Source organism: Malassezia sympodialis, genomic scaffold (assembly GCF_000349305.1).
Source record: "Malassezia sympodialis ATCC 42132 genomic scaffold, msy_sf_2, whole genome shotgun sequence".
In the NCBI taxonomy this organism is placed as follows: domain Eukaryota; kingdom Fungi; phylum Basidiomycota; class Malasseziomycetes; order Malasseziales; family Malasseziaceae; genus Malassezia; species Malassezia sympodialis.
In genome coordinates, this window is record NW_017387800.1 from 533321 (window position 1) to 558613 (window position 25293).

The window sequence follows — 25293 nt, forward strand, 5'->3', positions numbered from 1 at the left end:
ATACGCCTCCCATGGCGCAGCCTCTCGCGGCGACGACGTGCGCGGCGCATCAGTGGGAATAGCGAGAGAAAGCCCGAGGAGCGACGGATGACTCTGCATGGTATCACTGTTCGTGGGCGACGGACGCGGCGAGGGCATCGGGGGCGCCTCGCGCGTATAGCTCGCACTCGGCACGACAAGATCGTGAGAAAGCGCAGATCGCGGCATGCGCTGCAGCCGAATCGTATCGCGCCGCGGGGCTGGACTGCCGCGCGGCGACTCAAACGACATCGGCCCGTCACTGGGCGGCGACACGGGCGTACCTGGCGTCAGCGAAAGGATAGATGACATGCTTCGCCGGCTGCGGCTAGGAATGCTCATTCCTTGGCGCATCGCCGCGACGAGATGAGGGTCCACGCCGTCAGGGCCACCCAAGGGCGATCCACACACACTCGGATCGACTGGCACACTGCACGTCGAGTGCGCGCGTCGGTGCAGGGCATGGTGCGGCGAGAGTGTGTTCGATGTGCCTGAGCTTTCAGGGGGCCCCATGGCGCTGGGCGGCGTCGACCGCCTCGTCGCAGCACGCGTGTGCGGCAGCTGCAGCAGCGCGGGGCCCAGGCGCCCAGGCGCGCGGCTTGGGCCAGCGTGGTGCGAAGGCGGTGATAAGCGCTCAGATTCATTATCGTGGGGTAACACAGGTTCCATGGCCAACGGACTCGAAAAGGATGGGACGGTGCGGAACGGGCGCAGCGGCGGGGCGAGGGGCGAGCTGTGCGCGCTCGACCCATCGCTCGTGCGATCCAGCGAGTTGCGCCAAGGCTGCGACGAAGATGTGGTGCGATGCCCTAGGGCTTGGCGCATGGCGCTCGAGGCGCGCGAGAATGGCGGTCGCCGCTGCGGCGCGGTCTGGTGTGGTGTCGATGGCTCATCGTTTTCGGACCCCGAAGTAGCGGCGTCCGTATCGAGCTCAAAGATGCCAGCCGTCGACGCGCGGTCCTCACGTCCACCTGCATATGTGAGAGAGTCGAATGACCCGAACGGATCGCTGGCCTGGGAGCTGGAGCGCGATCGGCTGCGCGTGCGCGGGGATAAGAGATCGGTGCCCGCTAAGGGAGGCGGGACTCGTATAGCAGTCTGCAGCGGCTTGGACGTAGGCGCATCAGTCCTACTCTGAGATAGGGTGTGGTGGCGTGGAAGGGGCGGTTCGTCGGACGCAGGCGGCTCGCTCGTGTGCCAGCCCATCCACGCTGCGGGAGGTCAGGGCCACCGCGGCGGCGGCGGCCGGCCTACTTGATCGGGCGATCGGGCCTAGCACGGGTCTACGGCGAGGCTACTCTTCGGCGTTGTCGCGGCGCTGCGACGGCGGCGGAGCGTGGCCTGGCAGCGGCTTCTCCTCGATAAAGACGAGGCATAGCAGTGCAAGTGCACCGGTCAGCAAAATCCACAGGAACACGATGTGCATCGACTTTTCGTACGCGCGCACGGCGTGTTTGTGCAGCTTGCCCGTCAGCTGGTGCAGCATGCCGACATCGTCGAGGATGCCACCGGCGATCTCGCTCGGGATCTTTTCCTTGCGGAGGTAGTGCACGAGCGAGTTCTGCAGTAGCGTGCTCGACAGCGAGATACCCAGCACCGAGCCGACCGCGCGGAACAGGTACGTAACACCGGTGGCCGGCGCCATGTCCTTCGGGTCCACGGAGGCAATGAGCGCGACGAGCGTGATCGTCAGCGTGCTGCCAAAGCCGGCACCACCCCACGGCATCGTGAGCCAGTACACAAACTCGGACGTTGTGCGGCCGTTCCACAGGCACATGCCCAGCGGACCCAGCACGGCCATCGCACCGCCGAGCAGCATGATCGTGCGGTAGCGGCCGGTGCGGCCCATAATCAGACCGCTGCCCAGCGAGCATGCAGACGCCGTGATTGCATTGGGGATCAGGTGCATGCCTGCGTTCGCAGCGCTGCGGCCCTTGACGGCAATAAAGTAGAGTGGCACATTGAACAGGATGCCGTACTGCGAGATGCTGATGAACCAGCACGCCAGCGACACAAAGCCGGGCGTGCGGTTGAACAGCACCGACATGGGCATGAGCGGCTCCCGCGCCACATGGCGCTCCACGTACACGAACGCGCCCAGGAACACAAACGAGCTGATCAGCGACGAGATTACGAGCGGGTGGCTCCAGGGCAGCTCGTTGCCGCCCATGTTCAGACCCACTAGCAGCAGTGTCACGGCAACGACAAGCGACAACGCACCCCACACGTCAATGCGGCGCAGCTTCTCCTTCATGCTGCCGGGGCCTGCAGGGATGTTGACCTTGACCGACACCACGCCAAAGTGCAGCATGCACAAGGGCACCTGGATCAAAAAGGCCCAGCGCCAGCCAATGCCGCCGTCCGCGAGCGCACCGCCCAGGGGACCACCCAGCGCAGCGCCCGCTGCAAAGACCAGGTTTCCAAGACCCTGCCAGGTGCCACGCGCCTTGAGGCTCACCAAGTCGGACGTCACGATCGTGGCCATAGACGTCAGACCACCGCCGCCGATACCTGCAATGGCACGCGCCACGCACAGCTGCACGAAGGTGCGCGAGAGACCACACAGAAGCGAGCCCACCAAAAAGACAGACGAGGCAAACAGCGTCGCAGCCTTACGGCCAAAAATGTCAGACAGACGACCATAAAGCGGCTGGAACGCAGTCTGCGTCAACAGGTACGAGGTGCCGAGCCAGCCGACCGTCTTCGACACTTGGAACTCGGAGCCGACCGTCGACAGGATCGTAGCGACAATCGTGCCGTCCAGCGCAGCGAGGAACGTGCCAATCCACATCGCACTCATGATAATGAGCAGCTCAAGCAGGGGGCGGCCCTGGGACGGCAGCTCCGGCACAGGCGGCACACTCATCTGGGACCGATCCGGTGGCGGCGCGAACGCCGACGAGTTCGGGTCGACACCGTGCGTCGCATCTTGAATGGCACCAAAGGCGCTCTCGTGGGCCAACACGGCCTCATCCTCGGCCGTCGCACCGTTGCGCGAGTCGAGCAGGGGCGTCCTTTCGTTCTGAACGGACATGGTCGTCTATCGCTCAAATGGCGGCGCGGGTAGGCCTCTCTCAGTTTCATGCATGGTATGCCGAGCTGCGCCCAATCAATATTAGGCGACGGGCCACGTTCGAGTCAATAAAATTTGGCCCTTAGATCGCTGTGGGGCGCACGTCCTTCGTACTGTACCCAGTGCCCCTCGCGCGTAGCCACTGTTCAAAGGGTCATATATGAATTGTGGTCCTACACATCATCGTCCATAGATACAGGGATCTCTACTTTTTGGCCAGGCTCAAAGGCCGGCATGCCCAGGTAGGGGCACGTGCTGCACCGGAACGCATCACCCAGGAAGCAGCTGCCACAGCTGCTCGTCGCGCCGCGCGTGTCCACCTGGACCCGCTTGACCGTGCGCTCAATACCATCAGGGCCCGTAACGGTAGAAGTAACTTCCTGTCGCGCACCGCCGGCACTGCCGTTGATTTCACTCTCGAGCAGCTGCACAATCGTACCGTTGCGCTCTTCCTCCTCCAGCTCACGGAGGCCACACGTGCAGTTCTTACAGGCACGCTTTCGGCGCGAGCGAGGCTGTGTCAGGTCAACAGTACAGTCCTCACGCTTCATCGCGCGCGGGCCCATCCGGTCGCTGCCAGCCAGAAGCGAGTCAGCGTCAATCTGCGCCTCTGGCTGTGTCGCCCACAGCGATGCCTTCTTTTGCTGCCGGTTCTCGTCACCGCCGAGTTTCTTGCGCAGTGGCACCGCCGCAGCGGGGGAGGCCGTGGCTACCGATACAGCAGGCGCCTCAGGTCGGACCGCGCTCAGCATACCCTCACCGTCGGCTGTGACGCTGCTAAAGCCCGCAATCGTCACTTCCGCACGCAGGCGCGTGATGGCCTCTTCGCTTGGCTTGCCGACCAGTGTGGCGCGCAGTTTCCCACCCGGTGCAACTGCAGCAGAGAGCTTCGACAATAGAGCCGCCCAAGGCGTGCCTTCAGATGGCGCCATAACATACACTTGATCAAAAAAATTGGCCGCAGGCTGGTAGTCTGTGTCGGTGAGACGGTCGAGCATCTCTGTCTCAAGAACCGAGCTCTTTCCCTGCAGTTCCTGCACGGCATTCTGGTACACGCCCTCCCGCGCCGCCAAAAGCGATCCAACCAAGAGGGTCTTGGAAGCGTCGCTCGGCTCCGTCGCCGTAGAGGAATTCATGTTGGACGTGGCCCCTGAACCAACGTGTGGCACACCAGATATATTCGTGGAAAAAAGAAGTGACTCCACTGCGATTGGTCAGCAAGCGTCACTGCGCCCACACCCGCTATCTCCGCACCTCTGTCATGTCGACGAATTCCCTAGTGGCAGCCTATGCCTCTGATTCGGACTCGGACGATGCGCCATCGACGGCGCCAGAGAAGCTAGACGCCACACCGAAGGCAGAAGCGCCGGAGCCCGGCTTCCAAATGGGACTCCCAGCCCCGAAATATGCCCATCGTGCGACGGTTCGGCGGCAAATCAAGGTTGAGGCAGCCCCGGACTTGGCGCCCGAGCCGCCAGCCCCAGCGACCAAGAGGCCTCGTATGGATGCCTCAGATGCTCGCTCGCACTCTCTCCTCAGTATGCTACCCGAGCCGCAGCGAAAAGAGCCACTGCGGAGACCTGTGGACACTGACGCGCCCAAGGAGACAGCCGTGGACGACGACGTCCGCTTAGTCGTTCATGATACAGGCGAAACGAAAGAGAAAAAAGGGAACGAAGATTTTCGCGCCATGCTGGGGCTCAAGCCAAAGACACAGAAACCTGCCGCTAGCAAGGCACCGGTCGTCATCCAAGCCCCTCCGCCTGCCCAGCCTACGGCGACTAAGGAAAAAGCGCCACAGGCGCCTACGTATACCCTTTCCCTATCAGCTGCACCTGAAGTGCACGAGCGAGTGCACGAGCCGCAGCCCGAGCCGCAGCCGGCGTCCTACCCGGGCTGGAAGCAAGATGCCGACGGCGGTTGGTACCCTGTCACGCCGGAAGCCCATGCTCAATACGCCGCATGGGCGAACTATGCGCAGCAGCAAGCAGAAGCTGCGGCTCTGTCACAAGTGCCTGCGAAGGCACCTCTGGCCGACTTCGACGTGGCCGCCGAGATGCAGCGTGCCGCACCATCGCGCCCGGCACAAACGCCGCCGCCCAAGCCTGAGCGTGAGAATCTCGTATCGGAGAAGCTCCGCACTGACAAGTTCACCAACATGCGCGCTCGGACCCGCGGACAGCTGACTTCGCTCCTCGCCATGGCGCATGAGAACCGGCCTATGCTAGAGGAGAAGTGGGCGCAAGGGAAGAGCAAAATGCGCGAGAACAAGAAGCGGTACGGATTCTGATCTCCTGCAGGCGTATCCGTTGTATAGTAGCATGTGGCTATATGGTGCGCCGGACCTCGAATTGCCTAGTATAAGCCAAGTTTGCCAACATACCTTTTTACATAAAAGACCTGGAAGGCACAGATAAAGAGAATGATACCGGTCTGTATAATGGACCACCACTTGATGCGCGAGTTGGTGCTTTCTGTGGCTGGGGGTCAGTGAATGCGCACGCACTATTGCGATGCACGCGCTCGCGCATGGAGAGGTAGTCTTGCTCATCCTTGAACAGCTGTACATTGTTGGCCAGTTCGCGCAGTTCGCGCTCAGCGGGAATAAGTCCTTCTTCGTCGGTCAAATAGAGCACACCGTGCACATTGAAGCTCAGCATCTTATCCGTCACCATCGAGAACTCGTTGCTGAAGCAGTACGTGTACCTGCCATCCTTGTCAGCGACAAAGTCGTATGTGCCTGTATCCTTTCGCAGGTTCTCGAACAGCAGGTGGCCCTCCGGGTCCTTAATGCGCGTGTCAATGTCAAGGTGGCCGCCGCCAGACACCTGGTATGTCAAGGTCATCTCGTCACCAATGTGCATGTCCTCGAAGAAGCAGTACTCGGAGCTTGGAAGCAGGTCAATAGTATGTGCCCATGCCAGCTGCACCAGGACGGCCAGCACCCCGATGAGCACCTTCTCCCACAACATGTCGCGCGGCCAACCTGTCTGAGCGCCGCCGAGAGGGTGGCTCAGAGGGTGCCCACGTGTTACTCACGTGACACGCACCGGTTTTCGCCTTCGTGGCGCCTCGGCCCAGGCTCCTCATCATCGTAATGTCGGAGCGCGAGACCAAGGAACCCGTCGAGACCGTACGTGTGCTGTAGCAGGTGGCTGACGCAACAGGGCGCTGAGGCTGAGCATGACCCTCACTATGACCCTGTTATCAAGCTCGAGCACCAGGTCGAGGTGAAGACGCACGAGGAGGACGAGGATGTGCAGTTCAAGATGTGTGTACCCTGAACTAACCTCAGTCGCGCGAAGCTCTTCCGCTTCGACAAGGAGTCAAAGGAGTGGAAGGAGCGCGGTACCGGTGATGTGCGTCTCCTGAAGCACAAGGAGACGAAGAAGGTCCGCCTCGTCATGCGTCGCGACAAGACCCTGAAGGTGTGCGCGAACCACTTCTGTACGTACCGTGCTACTAATGCCTGTGTCGTCCGACATTAAGCTGCAGCCGAACGTCGGCTCAGACCGCTCGTGGGTATACAACGTGACGGCGGATATCTCCGACGGCGAGCCTGTGGCTGAGACGCTGGCGATCCGCTTCGCCAACTCGGAAAGTACGTGCTCTTCTACTCACATCAGACGCCGAGCTGTTCAAGAAGGAGTTTGAGGCGGCACAGGAGGCCAACAAGCAGGCAGCCGGTGAGAAGAAGGACGACAGCGATGCGGCAGCCAAGGCCGGCGACGCCGACGCTGCATCCAAGGCGGAGGAGAAGAAGGAGTAAATCCTCTTCGCTCATACCCCCTGTTTGTAGGGTTAGTGTGAATACATGATATCATTCGTCCTCCTCCTCGCTACTATCTCCACTGCTGTTGCTGCTGTCTATAGCTTCATCGCCCGCCTTCCCTGGCTGGGGCTCCGCCTCGTTCAGCAGCGCATGGAAACTCTTCGAGACGGAAGAGCGGATCGCTTCCCATGCCGACGCAGCGTACCAGCCGGTCGTGATCTGCGTAAGTGGCGTGCACGTACGTCCGGTGTGCTCCGCAGGTGGCCTGGTCCCTCGGCGTGGATCAGCGTCACCAGAGAAGGAGCCGTAATATCACACAGCTGGAAGGTGCTCGTAGAGAACGTGGCATGTTGTCCGTCAAACAGGTGTGTGGGCGGACGGGCCTGTGCATCGCCTAGTGCGGACACGGGCCCCACCTTGGTACCCACCGACGTCTTGCCATACTCGGCCTTGAAAGCACCACGTGTGGTCGGAACGCGCGGCGCCTTGCCACGCAGATGAATGCGTTGGAAGCTACGCGTGAGCTGCTGACACGTACAATCGGCTGGCCGAGTCCTCGCGAGGATCGTATCCAAAGCGGACGAGCGCATCGCGCCAGGGCCCATCCGCAAATGTGTAGGCGACGAGCGCAAAGAGCTCCTTGGTTCTGACGTGAGCCACTGGCACGTACTGCACAAGTGCCCGCGCCTCGGCAACCGAAAACTGGTTGAGCAGGCTTAGGCGCGACCAGACAGGGCGCTCCGACAAATTCTGCGGTCAGCAAAGACAACAAACCTTCTTCAGCTGTTCCAGCTGGGCGGCTTGGCGGTCCGTGAGGGCCATCTGGGCCAGCATAGCATCAGGGCCGGACGGCACGGGACCGACCTCGCCAAACTTGACCGCAATCGGCGCCATGTTTCGCCACCGCGCGCGATTCAGATACCGGGTCACCTCTGCCTGCTCGTGACCGGCATGTAGCAAATCACTATCGCCTTTGCGGGCAGTCCGTCGACTACGCTTGCTCGTAGAGGCAAACGAAACTGTCTGCAGGCTAGAAGTGGGGTTCTGGCGGTAGCCATAATAAAATGGCAGCTCCTGGCGGTTAAAGAACGGCGGCGGTATCATGGCCAAATTACTGCGACGCTGACCACCCTCGTTGGAGTAATAGTCTTCCCGCTCGGGCGGGAAGCGATGCGCGCACATAGCGGCTACGTCCATTTCCTCAAGAGCCCGGTGCAGTTTCATCGTCGGATGATCTGTCGCATGGGCGGGCACCTCCGGGCGGAACGCATAGTCAGCCATCCGCCGGAACCGAATGCACGTCGAACTGGCGCCCAGCACCTCAATGTGGTACTGCTTGCGCCGCTCAACTTTCCCATGCAGCTCACGTTTCCACACCTGCCTGTGCACACGAATGACGAGATTGTCGCTGGGCGTCACATCGCCGAGAATGGGATGCCTGTATAGATCAAATTCGTCTTTCTCCCCAGTCCAGCTGGGCAAGCGGCATTCGATCACGCGCCCCCCACGCTCGAGGAGGCTCGTCAAGTGGGCCAGGGCGTACGCCGAGCTCGCTGTGTCGGTGTGTGGCCCAGCCACAGGCGACAGCGACGCAAGGGCACGCTCCAGCGAATCATAGGAGCTCGTAATATAGCCAGGATACTCAATCGTGAGCACCCTCGTCGCTGGCAGATGCGACACAGGCGCGCTAGCCTCCGGTGCGGGGTCGCTGGCCTCGGCCTCGGTCATGGTGGAGGGTACGGACGGCTGTGATAGGGCCGTTGGCCAAGGGCCGCGCGCTCGCGACACGCGACGCGTGCATTTTGTACTTTATGGCGGACTTGACGAGCCTTCTGGGCGGGCCTGTGGGGAGCAGTTCAGCCAAGGGACCGAATCATGAGGTGCATGTGAAGGACTACGAGTGGGCTGGGCGTCTACGGGTGGCCGAGTCGTTCAATGAGCACATGCCCTCTACGTGGGACGACGCCTTCTTGGCCGCCATGCCGACCAAGACTGCGCCGCGTGTATCACTCGCTGTGAGCACAGACTTGAAGCTGTGGAACTACCGTTATATGTTTGAGAAAAAAGGTGAGCGCAGCTTGGTGCTAGACACGCGCCTCAACACCATGGCTGAGGTTCTGCACCAGGCTTTCGGCCTGGCAACAGAGTGGGAGGACCCTACGATTCCCAGCCAGGAGAGCATTTACACGATTGGGCGAATCTGCCTTCGCGTGAATCCTGTTAAAGGTGAAGCCGACAGTGCGCCTGCTACGAAGCTCACGCCGACTGACCTCATGCTGGAAACGAGCCGTATGGTCGGCAATGGACAGCGCGTGGCGCTGAGCTTGGACCCAAAGTGCCGTGTGCGCTACGCGTGGACAGACGAGAGTGCATCGATGGCCAGTGTCGTGGGCCTTTTCCCAGGTATGATCGTCGGCCTAAAAGGGCGCAATGGCTCAGGAGCGCGGTTCATTGCCGAGGAGCTCTTGATGGTACGTGCATGCCGCTGACGCAGCCGCCTGCGCTTCCGCACCCGGCGACCAGCCGCACAGAGCTACAGTCGCACCAGTTCCATCCCAGTAAGCTCGATGGTTCTGCATTGCGCATCGTTGCTGCGAGTGGGCCCTTTACGTCGCCGGACGACTTGGCGTTCACCCCGTGGCACGCGTTTGTCTCACACATGGAGCGGCTGCAGCCAGATGTGCTGCTTGTGGTACGTCGACCTCACTCACCACAGATGGGGCCTTTTGTCAGTGCGAGTCACCCACTCGTGGCCGCCGGGGACTTGGACATGCTGCCGACCGAGCTATTCCAGCAGCACATTGCGACGCGCCTCACGCGCCTAATGGAGCGCTCGCCATCGACGATGGTCATTTTGGTGCCCAGCACAGAAGACATATTCCACCCACACTGTGCCTTCCCACAGCCATTCCTGGACAAGGCCGATCCGGTACTTGGCCTGCCAAAGCGTGTGCGGTGCCTGCCAAACCCCAGTGTCTTTTACGTGAATGAGTTGGCGATTGGTGTTGCGACCGTGGATGTGCTCGGCGATCTGCGCCGCGAAGAGCTGGTGCAGCGCGTCCAGCCGATGAATCCGTCTGGCACACCCGGTCCCAAAGTTACGGATCCCATGATGCGTCTGTCGCGCCACGTCCTAGGCCAGCGAAGGTTCGTGAACACTGCTTATACCCAGCTTCTATCCCATCTTCCCTCCGTCGCCAGCCTCGAATGTGCCGCTAGACCTGTCACACTCGCATCTCTGTGACTTGGATCAGGTGACACCCGACTTGCTGCTCCTCCCGTCGTCCAAGGTCAAGCCATTTGTACGCGTTGTCGACTCGACCGTGGTGGTGAATCCCGGGACGCTGGCGCAGCCAACATCAGAGACGCAGCCCACGGCTTTCGTGTGTGTGCAGGTAGATCCCCTGCCCCGCAGCTCCGTGTTCCGCAGCAGTGAGGAGGCCGAGGAGCTCATCACGCATGAGCTGTACAACCGGGCGCGCATTGACCTCGTTCATACATCGACAGCATAATGGGGCTACGGAATACAGTGAGATACAGGACAATCGAGCAAAATCTACTCGCTCGACTTTTTCTTCTTCTTCTTTGACTCGGCGCCGTCGTCCATGTCTGTAGCAGACCGCTTAGACTTCTTCTTTTCGTCCTTGTCCTTCTTGTCCTTCTTCTCCTTCTTTTCTTTCTTCTCCTTCTTCTCCTTCTTTTCAGCCTTCTTGGCAGCCTTGGCCTCCGCCTTAGCCTCCTCGTCGTCCTCGTCTTCCCCTTCCTCGGCCTCCTCGACCCCAGTCACAGGCGGCGGCGCATCCGCACTTGTGTTGTAGCTGCGGCCATTGGCCTCCATCGAGAAGCTCTTCTGCTTGTAGCCTGCATTAGCGCCCTTGCCCGCACGGATCTGCGAGATGGTCGTGCGCTGCTCCAGACCCCGTGCCCGCGCCTCAAGACGGGCACGCGACTCGGAACCGATCGTGGGGGCCGACAGGTCCGACTTGGAGTCAGCATCAGCCAGCGCATCCAGACGGATCGACAGGGCAGCCTTGGTCGCGACCATACGCGCCATCTTACCCTTCATCTTAGGAGGAGCCATGCCGACTAGACTCGAGTGGTACAGCAGACCGTACTTGGGCGTGTCGTGCTTGGTTTTCAGGGCGCGGAAAAGCGCCTTCTCAGCACCCAGGATCTGGATCGTGCTGGCCGGTTGCTTGGCTAGGTTCATCAGCGAGCCTGCATGCGAGATGAGGCGTGCGCCGACAAGCTCGCCGACGAGCGCAGTAAGGTTCGGTGCGATCGCCGACATGCGGTTGCACAGGTACGAGTACAGCTGCGCACGGTACTCACTGATCGAGATCACCTGTTCGCACAGACTCCAGATATGCTCCATGTCTGTCTCGCTGATCTCCGTACCCATCGAGATCTCTGCAGCAGCCTTGAGCGTTTCTTCAAGCTCCTCGGGAAGAATCTCGGACAAATCACACGACGACGTGTTCGTACGGAAGCCCACAGCACGAATCACCTTGGCGTAGGCAATATTGTCCGTGATAATTTTGCCCATCTCAGGGAAGTGCCAGCCATACCACTCCTTCACACGCATGGCATAAATATTGAGCTCCTTGTCTAGGTCGTCAAGTAGCGCAATGGCCTGGACCACCATGGTGTCCACTTTGTCAGGGCTGAACTTGAGCTTGTAGCGACTCAGACTGTGCGAGAGACCCAGGCTCATAGTGTTCAGATCCCGGGGGTCAAGTGCGCCAGCCTCAGGCGAGCCCGCAGACAGGAGCGACGCGAGGTTCTCTCGAATACCACGGTATAGATCCATCAGACTCGACTCTGACGTGACTTGGATACCGAGCTTCTTCGTGATCGCCGACGCAAGCTTGGGCTCAGAGACAACAAGCGTCTCCGCGGCGCCCTTGACGCCTTTCGAGCCACCCTTCTCGAGAATCTCATCCGTCAGGAAGCGCTTGAGTCCCTTGCTGATTTTGCCTTCGTTCACGGCCGTAGCGCCTTCCACAGCCTCGACTGTGCTCTGGAAGCGGTGGATGGCCTTCAGCTGCAGCAGACGGTTAGCCTCCGTCTCATTTTCAAAATGCTTGTATAAGTCAGGTGAATTGAGCTTGCCCTCATCCGAGAGCGAAAACAGGCAGAAGCCTACGGCTGTCTCGAAAAGGACCAACACCATCGTAGCGCCGGTGAGCCGCTGCCGTTGCCGTACAAAGCAGAGCGACCAAAATTTGTCGAGCCCGCGAATTTCGGCCGGAGTCACGTGAACCAACTTGTGCTCCTCCCCCGCGGGGCTTGTCCCTAGTCCCATCATGCGGCCCATGCACATAGCCTCTGTCGGCGTTCCCCGCCTTTCCGCGTATGTTGCGCGTGCAGTCGCGCGCCCTTCTGTGGCTACAGCTTCTCGTTGTGCTCCGGTGACAGGTATGCGTGCGTTTTCGTTTGCGCGCGCTTGCCACCGCGACACCGCGTGGCTCGACCGCGGCCGCATGACCTACGAGGAGCTTAAGCCCTACACCGAGGCGCCGTCCGGCAAGATTACGCTGATTGACGTTCGTGAGCCGAACGAGGTTGCGCAGGGTATGATCCCAGCGGCTGTGAACGTCCCGTTGTCTGAGTTCGGCAGTGCATTCAATCCCAACAGCTACTCAGAGAATGCCAATGACTTTGAGCGCAAGTTCTCGTTCCCGCGCCCATCGTTTGATGACCCGATCGTGTTTTACTGCCGCAGTGGCAAGCGCAGTCAACAGGCTCTCGAGACAGCTCGTGAGCGCGGCTGGTGGAAGTACGTGCCGGTGTACTAACAGTAGCGCACGCAACTATTCGGGCTCCTGGATGGACTGGGTCGCTCACGAAAAAGAAAAGCAATCGAGTGAAGATGAAGAATAGTTATTACCATAACACAGTCTATTTACAGGTCTAGCCACAATTGAAAGCCTTGGTCGTTCAGTTCCGCGCGCAACGCTCGTGCTTTGTCGAGCGCAGGGAGAGGCAGCACTGCGGACTCGTCAAAAGTGATGTGCGCATCGGCTTCCGACTCGGAGTCCGTGTCCTCAGGTAGCAGGACTTCGTCACCGTTCTCGTCCACATCGCGGACGTGTGCCGAGCGCGACGAGCTTGCGCGGCTCCCTGGCGACGCCGACTTGGCCCACAGGCCCCGGATCTGGATGCTTCCGCCATTCAGCGTATTCGCCTCGACAGCTATGCGGTCTGCTTGGACTTGCTTGCGCACGTCACGACCATATGTTGTGTCACAGGGCGGAAAGTCATAGGAAAACAGCAGCTGCGAGTTGGTGCTCTCAGATGAGTTGGCAGTACCACTCGACGGCTCGGTCGCAGGGGCAGTCGTAAGAATAGCTGATTCCTCCTTTGGCTTTAGCGTAGACTCCGCCACAGACGTTTCGACAGCCGTAGAGGGTTCCGTAGTTGGCTCTGCTGTTGGCTCTGCTATTGGCTCTGCTGTTGGCTTTTCAGTTGGCTTTTCAGTTGGCTCCGCAGTTGGCTCCGTTGTTAGCTCCGTTGTTGGCTCCGTTGTAGACTTAGTAGACTCCTCGGTGGGCTCTGTGGCTGGCTCAGTTGTAGACTCCGTGCTAGACTGCGCCAAACAAACTGGTGCAGTAGCACGGGCATTCACCGAGGGTTTATGCGTGGAGTCTGATCCCAACGCCGATAGGGTATCGCAGCCACATGTCTTTGCGTTCGGTGCGCACACACAGTCCTGACCACAAGCGCTCTGTGGTTCTGACACAGAGTCGGGCTCGGCAAATTCAACAACGAATGGGCCCATTTGGACCAGGTGCACCAGCTTGCGCTGGCGCTTGTTCTGACGAGCGTGTTCCGCGCACATACGGTGGCGCTCCTGCAACTGGCGTTTCCGAGCCTCTTCCTCGGCGGCTAGAGCAAGCGCCATACGCCGGGCAGCCGCTACAGCCTGCGCTTCGCGCTCGCGTTCAAGGGCCCAACGGCGCACTTGTTCCCGCTGGATGGCACGTCGTCGCTCAATGAGCTCGGCCTCATAAAGGGCCTGTTGCATATCAAAGAGATCCATGGTACTAGAAGGAGCCCAGTGCATGGAAGGGCCGCCATTCAGGCCGTACGAGAGAGTAGAAGGCGAGACCCAAGAAGAAGGAAGATAGAATTCCATGATTGTCACGAAGTATGAGGTTGCGTACGACGACCAGCCCCATTTATGTGAGACGGCCGCCGCACGACGACGTGGCGCCTGACGCACAGACGTCTCTCGCACGGCCGCGCCCGGCCTAGAAACGCCGCGAACCTTCGCGTGGCGTCACGTGATATTCCACCCCGCCGCCTAGTGCGGGCACGACGCGGGCGCTGGACGAGCGCCGCGATGTGGGGTACGACACGGCCGCGTGTGCCGTCGATCGGACGTGCTTTCGTACGCACGTACGCGCGAGATCCCCATGAGGCGGTCGAAGCGGCCGCGACGGTGCGTGGCCAGCGCGCGGAGCGCGCTCGTCTGCAGAGCCTGCAGCAGGCTTCTCGCCGCGTGTCGATCTGGACGCGCGCCTGGCGTACGTGGCGCGAGACGCCGCTTAAGTGGACACCGTTGCCGATCCTGCTTGGTGGTGCCGTGCTCGTGGCTGTTCAGGCGCATCGCGAGCACCTTCAGCGGCGTGAGGCCCCCGTCGTGGACGAGCATGGCCAGCCGCTGCGGCGTATGGGCCCGTGGACCATGTACGTTCTTGGCGTGATGCCGTTCAACGCCATCAGCCGCACGTGGGGCTGGCTGAACGGGCTTACACTGCCTGTGTGGTTTCGTCCGTATGGCTTCCAGCTGTATGCGCGCCTGTTCGGGTGCCATCTGGACGAGATGAAAGAGAAAGATTTGCGCCAGTACAAGAACCTCTCCGAGTTTTTCGTGCGTGAGCTTGAGCCGGGTGCGCGCCCCATTTCTCCTTCTCTGCTCGTGGCGCCCGCAGATGGCAGGGTGCTGCATCTCGGCGCCGTGGAAGGCGACCAGGTCGAGCAGGTCAAGGGCCTCACCTACTCACTTGGCTCACTGCTGGGCTTCAATACTGCCGCACATGCCCGCGATGACGCTCTGTTGGACAGCTCCCGTGCGCTGAATGTAGCGGACGAGCGCCATTTTGCACAGGTGAACGGGATCGAGTACAGTCTAGAGGAGCTGTTGGGCCAGCCGCGCGACACGCTGCGCTTCCACGAGTATCTGCTTGGGTGGGCCAAGGGTGCGTGGCGCTGGGCCAGCCACGCTGTGCGTGGCCAGCGCGCTGCGTACGAGCATGTTCCGACGCACGAAGTGCAGCCGGCAGAGCTCGCGCGCGAACAGGCGAATGCCGATGCTACGGAACAGGGCGATGCGGGTATTCCCACAGCCGACTCGGCGGAGACGTTGGGTCACTACGCGCAGGTCGCGATGGGCATGGGCTCTGCGTCGCTCCCCAGTGGGAAGACACTGCGCCCGCTTGCCCCGGGCCACCGCCTCTTTTTCTGTGTCATCTACCTGTCGCCAGGCGACTACCATCGCTTTCACAGCCCAGCGCCTTGGGTCGTTGAACTGCGTCGCCACTTCCCCGGTGAGCTCTACTCTGTGGCCCCGTCTGTTGCTGCGAGCCTACCGAACCTATTTGTGGTGAACGAACGTGTAGCGCTGCTCGGCCGGTGGCGCCATGGGTTCTTCAGCATGACTCCGATTGGCGCGACGAACGTCGGGTCGATCCAGATCCACTTCGACCGCAACTTGCGCACGAACCAGCATACGAAGCGTCAACTTACAGGGACATTCACAGAGGCCACGTACCACGCAGCTAGCCGCCTCCTGGGCGGCCAGCCGCTCGCGCCCGGCGACGAGATGGGCTGCTTCCGTCTCGGCAGCACCGTGGTGCTCGTATTCGAGGCGCCCGAGTCGTTCCGCTTCCACTGCCGCGCCGGCGAGCACGTGCGCGTCGGTGAGGCCCTGGGCGATGTGCCTTAGAGCCACGCTAGCAGCTCTCGCGCACGCCATCGCACATCCCCATGCGCATCGCTGCGAGCTACCTCGTGCAGCTGCGCCACGTAGCCACACGACTGTAGCTCGTGTACCATGGACAATCTCGAAGGGCCTTGCAGCAGGTTCATGCCGCACAGCACACCCGCCTCGCGCATGGCCGAATCGGGATGCTGCAGAAGCGCGCCGAGCGCTTGTAGCAGAGGCGGGCGCGTAACAAGCGCAGCGCGCAGCGCTGGCGCGCCAGCGGCCATATTCGCAAGCACATACGCTGTCTGCTCCAGCACTGGCGCCGGCGCTGGCGCTAGCAGTGCATGCTCCAGTGCCGTAAGCACGGCGTCGTAGCCAAGCGTGGCGAGCAGGTCGACAGTCTCGGCAGCAGCTCCGTCCGTCGCACTGTTCGCCGCAAGATTGCGCACAAGGCCCATACCCTGTTCCTGCAGGGTGACCTCAGAAGACACGAGGAGCGAGCTGACAAACGTGGGGTCAAGCGCTGCAACGATGGCCTGTGACTCGGCCGCTGTGGCGCCGCTCAGTGCATTCTTGAGCACACACAGCGCTTGCGTCTGAACAGGCGGTCGGGCTGTGCGGCTCAGCTCGGCAAGGTGCGCAAGGCACCCCGTCCGCAGTACACATGGACGCGAGGGACTCTGCTTGATGGCCATGTTGCCCAGCGCACAAAGCGCTTCGAGCTGTACAATTTCGTAGGGGCTGTGAAGGTGCAGCACCAGTGCGTCAGCGATCGCCGCGTCGTGCAGGACCGTGCGCAAAAGTCGCACACTGCGGCTCAGCGTTCGAACAAGACGCGCAGCACCCGCCTGAACGCCTGCTGGGCCCGACACCAGCGCAGGTCGCAGCACCTCGGGCACTAGGTGTGCATGGAATTCCGCGATGCGCTCTACCACATGGTGGCACCCCGCACAGCACGCGGCCAGCGCGTAGAGACTGCCCTCGCACCGCCGTACGAGCACTTCGTCCTGCCAGCCCTCAGCACACGCGGGCGTTGCATGGAGCTGAGGCAGCGTACGTTCGACGCATTTCACGAGGCGCTCGCCGCCGTCCACGCGCGAATGAAGGTGTCGCGCGAGCGTAGGCACGGCCTGGAGGACGCGTGCGAGTAGGAGCGAGGCCGGTACGCCAAGTAGTCCCCCCTCTTCAGTCATATCGAGGAGATGCTCGACAAGTGAGTCGGGCATGTAGGCGGCTGGGCACAGCGACGGGGGAAGTCGCAGCAAGAATGCATACGCAGCGAGCCGCACAGGGGGCGCGCGATGCATAGCCAGGCACATAACCGCATCGAGCACGGTAAGCATCGACGGGAGGGGCTGCGAGCAGACGGCGTCCATACGCGACGGTGCACACGCAAGCAGTTCCTCGAGCGCCCAGAGCGCTACTTCTAGTGTCCCAGCGGGCGCGATCGATAGCTCGGTAGGCACGAGCGCTGGTAGAGTCCGTGTGCCATCCGGCGAGCAGTAGGCAAGAATAGCTTCTACGCGACCATGGCGTTCATCCGCAGCAGAGCAAGATGGGTCCCATGCGGCGCGCCCAGCTACTGGGAGACACACAGAGAAGATCGACGCCACAGACTCTTGGATAGCAGTACGGTACGCCGGCTCACAGAGCGCCCAGAGCAGGTCGTCGAGGTGGTGAAAGAGCGCATCGATAGCGCCGCGGCACCGCGAGAACAGCTCTTTTTCAGGTGTATATGACACGGGCTCATCAGGCCCGACGCAGCGGCCCGGCACCGCTTGGGCGTCGGCAGCGGGCGGACCAGCCGCACGCCAGTCGACGCGCCGCGGCGACATGGGAAGAGGCTGGATCGCACTAGTCACGGTAGCGAGGCCCGCCATAGCCGTGGTGCCCCACCCCGAGCCAGTGCCCCAGCGCACCGAGGCGCCGACCTGCGACGCCACCGCAACGAGCACCGTGCGCAGCGCGCGTATCAGCGCCGTCACGACAGCCACATCTTCATCTCCGTGACAGCGCACCTGGTGGAGCGCGTACAGCAACGCCCACGGCACACGCGCCCGCAGAAGCGCAAGGAGCGTCGGGGGCGCCGCATACTGCGCGAGCGAGCCCAGCACGTGCGCAGCAGGCACCATCGCGTCCGGCCCGCCGTGGAGCAGCTTCTCAGTGACGAGCGGCACTAGGCCCTCGCGCACCACGCGCTCCTTGGCGTGTCGGCGCCCGACGATGCCATGGAGCAGCTCCGGCAGGGCAAGCTCCTCGACACCGCAGCGGCTGGGCATAAAGCGGCGCCGCACAGGCCACGGCCGCGCACGCCGCTTCGTTCACGTGACCAAAGACCGGCACGCCGCGGTGTCGCTCCCTCCTCACCGCATGCGCTCGTGGCACGAGGCTCTCCCGACGCATCCCGTGCTGGAGCGGCGCGGCGCGGCGCCTGTGCCGGAGGCGGACACGGTGCGGCGCACGTCGCTGCTCGCTACTCGCGGAACCGATTTGATTGTCGTCGTGCAGAACGAACTGCGAATGACCCCTCTCGCGCAGACCAAGCGCGCGATGGATCAGGGCTTGGAGGCCCCGGGCTACAAAGTGCTTGACAGCGACGTACTTGATTTTGCTATTCAAAGTGTGCATGTGAACCCAACCGGCAAGCTCCTCGTTGTTGTCGGCACCCACACCCTCGCGCTCGTCATCCTCCCGCGGCGGGGGTACATGAAACAGATCGGCGCGCGCGTTCCCGTGAAGGCGGTGCGCATCGGCGCCTTTTACCATGCGCCACACGGCACATCTGCAATAGCGCAGTGCCGCTGGCATCCTCTCGGCACGGAAGGCGCCAGTCTCGTCGTGCTGACCGAGGACGCGATCGTGCGTGAGTACGACGTGGCGCATGACGTCGACGAGCCGAAGCAGACCATTGCAGTGCTTCCACCCACGCGGTCTGCGCCCTCCAAGTGGAGCGCCGACGACGACGACGAACACTGTGCCGTGTCGTGCGCGTTTGGGCGCGATATCGGCGAGAGCCGCGCACTGGCACCTGCCGTGCACGAGGACGATAGCCTGGACACGGGCGCGACTTACATGCCCACCTGGCTGCCCTATACGCTCTTTGTGCTTATGCGCAGCGGCGACGTGTACGTGGTATGCCCATTTCTCCCGCACCACGCGATGCTCTCGCGTAGCGCTGTGCAGGCACTGGCCAAAACCGAGGCGCAGCACGCTCGCACACGCACACTCAAGTACCTTGCAGAGATTCTGCGCCAGATGCCCTCATCCAGCGTGCGTGCCTCGCCGGCGCCTGACCTGACGCTTGACGACGAGGCGTCGTCGCCGCTTGAGGCCGTCGCCATCACGGCGCCCAGCAGCGTAGCACACCGCGTGGCCGTGCAAGGCCCGTGCTTCTTACGCCCGTCACCGCGCGAGCTGGATGACGAGTATACGTCGCAGGCGTGCGACCTGTGGTTGGGCCAGATCCGTGCGGACGAGACGCGAGCGCGCCTCGATGTGCTGGCCATCGCCGCGCGCGACGGCAGCCTCCATCTCGGCCTGCTTGCCGCGCCGATCACCCCGGCATGGGCACGCAGCACAGCACCGCCCACGATCGCCGTGCACGAGTGTGTGGACCTCGCGCTGCCCGGCCCGCGAGCGGCGCTCCTGGCAGCGAACCACGTGTCGCTGGTGGAAGACCCCCTATACCCCGATACGATCTACGCGACGCACTTGTATGGCATGCACGCCCTGTCGCTGCGATCTTGGACAGCACCGCTTCTTGATGCATTGACGCACAGTGACAAGCAAGCACTGCAGCAGACGGTACAGGACGGTGTGCCCACCGATGTGACGTGCGTAGTGCGCATGCCTGCCGACGAGGCGGCAGGGATCGCGGGCGCCCTTGTCCTCAACGATGTGTACTTGTCGTACACGCTTGTCGTCCTCACGGCCGATGGCCAGCTGGCCGCGCGCGAGCTCGTGCTGCATCCAGGTGCGAGTGCGCCTGCGCACGAGCCGGTGCCTGACGCCGAGCGCACCTACCGTCCCTTGCTATCGCACCCCTTTACGCCGCCGTCCGCCCTGACGCCTGTCCCCCTTGCCCTGCCACGCTCGTGGGCGCCGCACACGGCCGTGCTGCCTGTGACGCCTGACGCGCTGCGCGCGCTAGGCCAGCTCGCTGAGGCCGTTCGTGCGCGTTTGCAGGAGGTGGCGGCAGCAGGCAGTGCGGTGCAGGCGCGTGTCTCGGAGCAGATGGCCGAGATGCAGCGCCAGCTGCGCGAGCTCCAAGTGGCGCAGGAGTGTGCCGCGGCCCTCCAGGCGCGCGAGCTGCCGGAGCGTGTGCGCCGGCTTGAAGAGGCGCAAGCCAAAACAGTACAGCGCCTCGATACGCTTCTGCAGAAGCTTATGGACGAGCACACGCCGCAGCTCTCGATGTACGAGCGCCGCTGGTTCGACGAGCTCGAGCGCATGTCGGACGAGTTTGGCGCGCCCCACTCACGCGCAGCGGCGCAGCAGCAAAAGCTGGCGCACCAGCTCGACGTGCTACGTCCGCAGCTCCAGGCGCGGGCCGCGCAGCAGGCGGCGGCGAGTGAGCCCGGTGCCTCGGCGCTTGGCACGCGGCAGCTGGCGCGCGTCGAGGCGGTGCTCGCGGAGGAGGCGCGCCTGCTCGCGCAGGCCCGTGCGAAGGTACAGCGCCTGCAGCAGGCCATGTATGCGCGGTCGTGAGGCTATGGTACAGGCAGACTACCTGGGCTCTGTGTCATGGACAGGGCAGGTCTTTGTCCTGGCGAACCATGCCTGGATACTGGCGTTAGATACAGCACGTACCAAGCGTAGTGGTAGCAGCAAAAGCAGGTGAGGCGCGCAATGTGGTCGTGTGGCGCAAACTCTTCCATACAAATGATACACTCTTTGCCGATCAGGGGCGAGTCGGCCGTGAGCTGCGAGGCCAGGTAGTGAGTGCGGTGCGCAGCACCGGGGCGCACGGCGTGCTCGAGGCACTGCGCCACATGCTGCTCGCGTGCTTCCGCGGTAGGGAAGGTCGACAGGGGCCGGTCACAAGCGGGGCACTCGTTCAGCGTGCTGCTGGAGCGGCTCAAAGGGTCGTCTGCCTCGGGCTGCGTGCCTGGTGCCTCGAAGCGCAGGACCTGGTACAGACGCGAGAGGCCGGGCGCGGGCGGTGGCGCCTCGAGCCCGTAGGCCTCGACGCACGTATCGCACACGCGTGTAGGGTGCTGGAGTTCGCTCTCGAGCATCTCAGGGAGCATGGGATCAATGACCAGCTCCTGCGCGCGCAGGACGGCGCGGTGCGATGAGCATGCGTCACATACGATCTGGCCGCACCGCCGGCAGTGGTGCTTGCGGAAGAAGAGAGTGAACCGGCGCGCACACCGACGGCACGCATCCACGTCGCTGTCGACTTCCCAGCGCGCGGCGCTCTGAGCGACGACCTGGCGGACACGCTCCTCGGACAACACGCTCGAGCTGCTCGAGGCGCCCGGCGAATCTGGCGTGGGCGATGGCCATACAGCGCCTACGACAGGCGTGCATGGCACAGACCCGTCCGCATGAGACATGGCCGCCACAACAGGCGCAAGAACGAGCGGCACCCAGCGAACAGGGCCAGTGCGTCGACGCTGTGGCGGAACCAGTTCCTCCACTCCCAGTGGCAGGCCACGACCAGCCGCATCAGAAGGCCAAAACGCCAAGTGGTCGACAGGGCACGAAGAGATGGCGTGCCCGCAACTTTTACAGAGCTATGGTAGGCAGCACGCCTGCGCAGGCGCTTAGGCCGACTGCGCGGCGGCCGCACGCGCCTCACGCACAGCCTTCTCCGTGCCGTGCTTGGCGTAGCGCTGGTTGCGCAGGAACTTGGGGTCCACCTGGCTGTTAGTCGGCTCCTGGGCGAGGGCAGCGCTTCGACGCACGACGCCACGCCGCCCCCTCCAGTCATACGTACACCGCGCGAGCTGGGGTACCGGTGCGTCCTGGGCTTCTTGATACCGTTGCGGTGCGCCTTGCGCGACATGGTGTGGTTGGTGTGGTTCTTCGACTTCGCCCTGTCTGTTAGCGCATGTCCAGCACCTACATGGTGAATCGGTGGGTGGCCGCCGAGGCGCCGCGCGGAGGAAAAGCCTGGGAATTTGCCGCAGCAGATAGTCACGTGATAAATCATGGCCCGCCGCGCGTGTGGAGGCGCCGCGCTCTGGGAGGGACGCGCGCGACGATGGCGCCGGCGTCGCAGGACCGGCTGGAGCGCATGCGCGCGGCCCTGCGTAAGTTTCTAGAACTGATCGATGCAAAGGCAACGTAAGTCTCGTGCGCTCATGCCAGGGCAAAGAACTTTGCGCACGCGCTTCCCGCCCTCGACCCCGTCGTCGCGGAGAAGGCGCGCCTGCAGCTCGTGCAGGATCTCAAGACGGCGATTGAGAACGATCTGGAGGCGCTCGTCGAGCAGCACAATCTAGGCACGCGCCTCGCTGAGCTCGACACGCTCACGCACGAGGCGGATGAGCGGCAGCGGCAGGGCACCTCGGACGCCGAGCTCAAGGACGTGTGGCGCCCCGACCTCGATATTGCCACGGCCATCCGCGCGCGCGTCGCGGCGGACCAGGCACCGCGCCTCGCAGCGCTCGAGGCGGAGCTCGCGCGCCTCCAGGCCGCCAACGCCGAGTCCGAGGCGCGCCTTGCGGACACGGCCGCACAGACCACCGCTGCGCGCGCGGAGGTCCGGGACGCACTCGCGCTCATCGACCAGCTGCTGGATAGCGTATCGATGAAGGCGCCCGAGGACGAGCAGGCGCTGCGCGCCACGCTCGACACCCTGCTCACCGAGCTGGGCCCCCCCACATAGACGCGACGCCGTGACCGGCTCCTCCACTTGCTCGGATGTCCATCGACCTGGCGTGGGCGGACTTTGCGCCGTCGCTGGTGGACGACCTGCGGGCGCGCCTCAATGCGCGCCTGAGCGATATGGATCTGCCATCGTACATGGGCCAGACGTACATCGAGGCGCTGGACCTCGGCACTGATGCGCCTGACGTGCAGGTCGTGCACGTTGGCGACGTGTGGCGCGAGTTCCGCGAGGCCATCGCGCCGAGCCGCACACCGAATGTGGCGTGGACGCCGCCGCGCTCGGCCTCGGTCCCCTCGCGCATGCCCATGCGCCTGCGCACGTTCCGGCAGTACGACGACGAGATGCCGACGTCGGTGCTAAGCGATGCCGAGAGCCTGATGAGCGATATGGACGACTCGCTGTACCGCGGGAGCGACACAGACTCGGATATGGGCACGCTCCTGCACGACGATCCCGCGCACGTCGATAGCGACGTGCCGTCGGTCCAGGTGCAGCTCAGTGTGCAGTGGCTCACGTCGACGCTGCGGCTCAGTGTGCGCACGTCGCTGCAAATTCACCACGCGGACAGCACGGTGATGAGCCTGCCGATCACGCTCGTCGTCACCGGCCTCGAGCTGTTTGCACAGGTCATCGTGGCGCTCGACGGCGCCACTCCCTGCCTGCACCTCTCACTCTCGGAGCCGTCCGCCGCGCCATGCGCGCCGGACGGCCTGCGTGCCGCGCACGATCCGCGCATGCGCAGTCGGCACCAGGGCGAGCGCATCCTGCCGTATCTCGCCGTCGAGTCGCAGATCGGCGAGCCCAGCAAGCATGTGCTCGAGAACGTCGGCAAGGTCGAGCGCTTCGTCGGGCACATGCTGCGTCAGCTCCTCGAGTCGGAGCTGGTGTATCCGCACTTCTACACGGTCTACCTCTGATACCCGCTAGCGCGCGCGAGGCGTGCGGAACAGGCTGCGCCGGTACGGCGCCTCGTCGCGTGCATGCTCCTGTAGGTAGTCGCTGATCGCACGCATATCGTCGCCTTGGTGGCGCACGAGGTACCGCCGCGCCGTCGCCTCGTCAATGTCGGGCAGCGCATCGCGCACACGCGCGAGGGCCGCCAGCAGCTGCGGCTCGGGCACCGCTCCGCCCATGGCGCTGCCGGCGCCGACCGACATGGCACTCGGCGTGCGTGGGAGAATGCCGAGGCCCATCGGGGCGTCGGAGGCCCACGGCGCGAGGCGCGGCGGCGCGGGTGTCGCCGCGCTAGGCGCCGTAGCGGCAGGCGTCGCCGCCGGCGTCCCGGTCGCCGGCGTCACCGTAGCGGGCGTCGCCCGGGCCGTCATGGGAGGGACGGGCGTCTTGCGCCGCCCCAGCTGGTTCAGCGACTGGATCAGCGTGGACGCATTCGGGCGGCGTACCGACCGCGTCCCCGTCGACGGCGTCGCGAGCAGGAGCCCGGGGTCGCTGTGCGCTGCGCTCTGGGCCTTGGCCAGCAGCGGATACGGAATGTTCGGGGGGAGCGGCAGCTCCGCAGGCGCCGCGGCCGCTTCGCCCGTAGGCGCCAGTTGCGCCTCAAGCGCACGCACCTGCTCCTCAATGACCGTGCTCGTGAGCACGTCCGGCACGTTGGGCCGCTGTTTCTTGGCGCGCTCCAGCCATATGTCAAGGTTCGTGGGGCGCGTAAGCAGGTCGTTGGCGGCGCCAGCATACAGGAACGCACGGTTCATGACCGAGTTGTAGTTGATATTGGATGTCACGTCGAACGACCCGGGCCACCACACGGTCAGGCCGTACACTTCGAAATGCTCGGGTGATGTGCTCGGGGCGGCAGGGCCGCTCGGCGCAGGGCCACTCGGGGCAGGGCCACTCGGGGCAGGGCCACTCGGAGCAGCGCCACTCGGAGCAGCGCCACTCGGAGCAGCGCCACTCGGAGCAGCGCCACTCGGGGCAGGACCACTCGGGGCGCGAGGTGCGGCGCTCGGCGGTAGCGCAGGCACACCGGGCGTCGGCGACGCGCCCGGCGGCACCGGCGAGGCCTCGCGCAGCACTCGCGCTGACCCACTGGCGCCCGCAGGAGCGCGCTGCTCGCGCCGCTCGCTGGGCGGCGGCAGCAGCGACTCCAGCGTGGAGGCCGACGAGGGTAGTCCATGCGAGCCGCCAGGGTACTCGGTCGGGCGGTACTGCACACGGACCTCGTCGAGGCCATCCATCGGCGCGTCATCGAGGCCCAGGTCCGCGAGGGCCGTCGCAAATGTATCAAAGAGGCCCTGCATCGTATCGCTCGCCGGCGAGCGCATCGAGTGCCCTGCGGCTGACGTGGCGCGGCTCCCTGGCGCCGTGCTGTGCGATGGCATGCGCGGCGTCGACGTCGACGGCGGCGACGCAAACGGCGACGGGGCCGGCGGCGGCGACACAAACGGCGACGCCGCGGGCGGCGGCTCCGGCATGCGCGGCGCACTCTCGACGCCCCCGTCGTCCGAGTAGGCAGACGAGAGCGACTCGTGCGAGGCCGATGGCCCCAGAGCAGGCACACGCCGCGGATCGGTCGGCGAGTCGGTCGGCGCTGGCGTACCGCGACGCGCACCGGCGGCCGGGGGCGATCCGCGCTGCGGCGGCGGCGACAGGCGCGGCGACGCCGTCGGCGACGCAGTGCCGGTCAGGCTCGCTGGCCGCGGCGG

General features: G+C 63.6%; 15 protein-coding genes and 1 pseudogene across 16 annotated transcripts; 7 read left to right on the top strand and 9 right to left on the bottom strand.

The window, feature by feature from the left end:
• Positions 1–1312: 1312 nt before the first annotated feature.
• On the bottom strand, positions 1313–3052 carry MSY001_0580 (uncharacterized protein; the record flags this gene model as incomplete). Its single annotated transcript, XM_018885670.1, has 1 exon — positions 1313–3052. One exon carries the CDS (start codon positions 3050–3052, stop codon positions 1313–1315), a length of 1740 nt encoding a protein of 579 aa, XP_018739202.1.
• A 212-nt stretch (positions 3053–3264) lies between these two features.
• On the bottom strand, positions 3265–4227 carry MSY001_0581 (uncharacterized protein; the record flags this gene model as incomplete). Its single annotated transcript, XM_018885671.1, has 1 exon — positions 3265–4227. The coding sequence occupies one exon, from the start codon at positions 4225–4227 to the stop codon at positions 3265–3267; it is 963 nt and encodes a 320-aa protein (XP_018739203.1).
• A 125-nt stretch (positions 4228–4352) lies between these two features.
• On the top strand, positions 4353–5381 carry MSY001_0582 (uncharacterized protein; the record flags this gene model as incomplete). The annotated part of the gene is made up of 1 exon (XM_018885672.1): positions 4353–5381. The coding sequence occupies one exon, from the start codon at positions 4353–4355 to the stop codon at positions 5379–5381; it is 1029 nt and encodes a 342-aa protein (XP_018739204.1).
• Positions 5382–5478: 97 nt separating this feature from the next.
• On the bottom strand, positions 5479–6063 carry MSY001_0583 (uncharacterized protein; the record flags this gene model as incomplete). The annotated part of the gene is made up of 2 exons (XM_018885673.1): positions 5479–5491; positions 5594–6063. The coding sequence occupies 2 exons, from the start codon at positions 6061–6063 to the stop codon at positions 5479–5481; spliced, it is 483 nt and encodes a 160-aa protein (XP_018739205.1).
• Positions 6064–6556: 493 nt separating this feature from the next.
• MSY001_0584 (uncharacterized protein) lies at positions 6557–6860 on the top strand (the record flags this gene model as incomplete). The annotated part of the gene is made up of 2 exons (XM_018885674.1): positions 6557–6692; positions 6718–6860. The coding sequence occupies 2 exons, from the start codon at positions 6557–6559 to the stop codon at positions 6858–6860; spliced, it is 279 nt and encodes a 92-aa protein (XP_018739206.1).
• A 51-nt stretch (positions 6861–6911) lies between these two features.
• Positions 6912–8591, bottom strand: MSY001_0585 (uncharacterized protein; the record flags this gene model as incomplete). The annotated part of the gene is made up of 3 exons (XM_018885675.1): positions 6912–7128; positions 7402–7565; positions 7638–8591. 3 exons carry the CDS (start codon positions 8589–8591, stop codon positions 6912–6914), a joined length of 1335 nt encoding a protein of 444 aa, XP_018739207.1.
• An 83-nt stretch (positions 8592–8674) lies between these two features.
• On the top strand, positions 8675–10375 carry MSY001_0586 (uncharacterized protein; the record flags this gene model as incomplete). The annotated part of the gene is made up of 3 exons (XM_018885677.1): positions 8675–9334; positions 9403–9979; positions 10065–10375. The coding sequence occupies 3 exons, from the start codon at positions 8675–8677 to the stop codon at positions 10373–10375; spliced, it is 1548 nt and encodes a 515-aa protein (XP_018739208.1).
• A 44-nt stretch (positions 10376–10419) lies between these two features.
• Positions 10420–12036, bottom strand: MSY001_0587 (uncharacterized protein; the record flags this gene model as incomplete). Its single annotated transcript, XM_018885678.1, has 1 exon — positions 10420–12036. One exon carries the CDS (start codon positions 12034–12036, stop codon positions 10420–10422), a length of 1617 nt encoding a protein of 538 aa, XP_018739209.1.
• Positions 12037–12169: 133 nt separating this feature from the next.
• Positions 12170–12661, top strand: MSY001_0588 (uncharacterized protein; the record flags this gene model as incomplete). Its single annotated transcript, XM_018885679.1, has 1 exon — positions 12170–12661. The coding sequence occupies one exon, from the start codon at positions 12170–12172 to the stop codon at positions 12659–12661; it is 492 nt and encodes a 163-aa protein (XP_018739210.1).
• Positions 12662–12768: 107 nt separating this feature from the next.
• Positions 12769–13905, bottom strand: MSY001_0589 (uncharacterized protein; the record flags this gene model as incomplete). Its single annotated transcript, XM_018885680.1, is given in 2 exon segments — positions 12769–13452; positions 13468–13905. The coding sequence occupies 2 exon segments, from the start codon at positions 13903–13905 to the stop codon at positions 12769–12771; spliced, it is 1122 nt and encodes a 373-aa protein (XP_018739211.1).
• Positions 13906–14208: 303 nt separating this feature from the next.
• Positions 14209–15813, top strand: MSY001_0590 (uncharacterized protein; the record flags this gene model as incomplete). The annotated part of the gene is made up of 1 exon (XM_018885681.1): positions 14209–15813. One exon carries the CDS (start codon positions 14209–14211, stop codon positions 15811–15813), a length of 1605 nt encoding a protein of 534 aa, XP_018739212.1.
• A 2352-nt stretch (positions 15814–18165) lies between these two features.
• Positions 18166–20502, top strand: MSY001_0591 (uncharacterized protein; the record flags this gene model as incomplete). Its single annotated transcript, XM_018885682.1, has 1 exon — positions 18166–20502. One exon carries the CDS (start codon positions 18166–18168, stop codon positions 20500–20502), a length of 2337 nt encoding a protein of 778 aa, XP_018739213.1.
• A 34-nt stretch (positions 20503–20536) lies between these two features.
• Positions 20537–21353, bottom strand: MSY001_0592 (uncharacterized protein; the record flags this gene model as incomplete). The annotated part of the gene is made up of 2 exons (XM_018885683.1): positions 20537–20560; positions 20601–21353. The coding sequence occupies 2 exons, from the start codon at positions 21351–21353 to the stop codon at positions 20537–20539; spliced, it is 777 nt and encodes a 258-aa protein (XP_018739214.1).
• A 210-nt stretch (positions 21354–21563) lies between these two features.
• MSY001_0593 (uncharacterized protein) lies at positions 21564–21805 on the bottom strand (the record flags this gene model as incomplete). The annotated part of the gene is made up of 2 exons (XM_018885684.1): positions 21564–21677; positions 21737–21805. The coding sequence occupies 2 exons, from the start codon at positions 21803–21805 to the stop codon at positions 21564–21566; spliced, it is 183 nt and encodes a 60-aa protein (XP_018739215.1).
• An 860-nt stretch (positions 21806–22665) lies between these two features.
• Positions 22666–23550, top strand: MSY001_0594 (uncharacterized protein; the record flags this gene model as incomplete). The annotated part of the gene is made up of 1 exon (XM_018885685.1): positions 22666–23550. The coding sequence occupies one exon, from the start codon at positions 22666–22668 to the stop codon at positions 23548–23550; it is 885 nt and encodes a 294-aa protein (XP_018739216.1).
• Positions 23551–23556: 6 nt separating this feature from the next.
• On the bottom strand, positions 23557–25293 carry MSY001_0595 (annotated as a pseudogene). Its single transcript has one exon. A coding segment is annotated over exon 1 (1737 nt).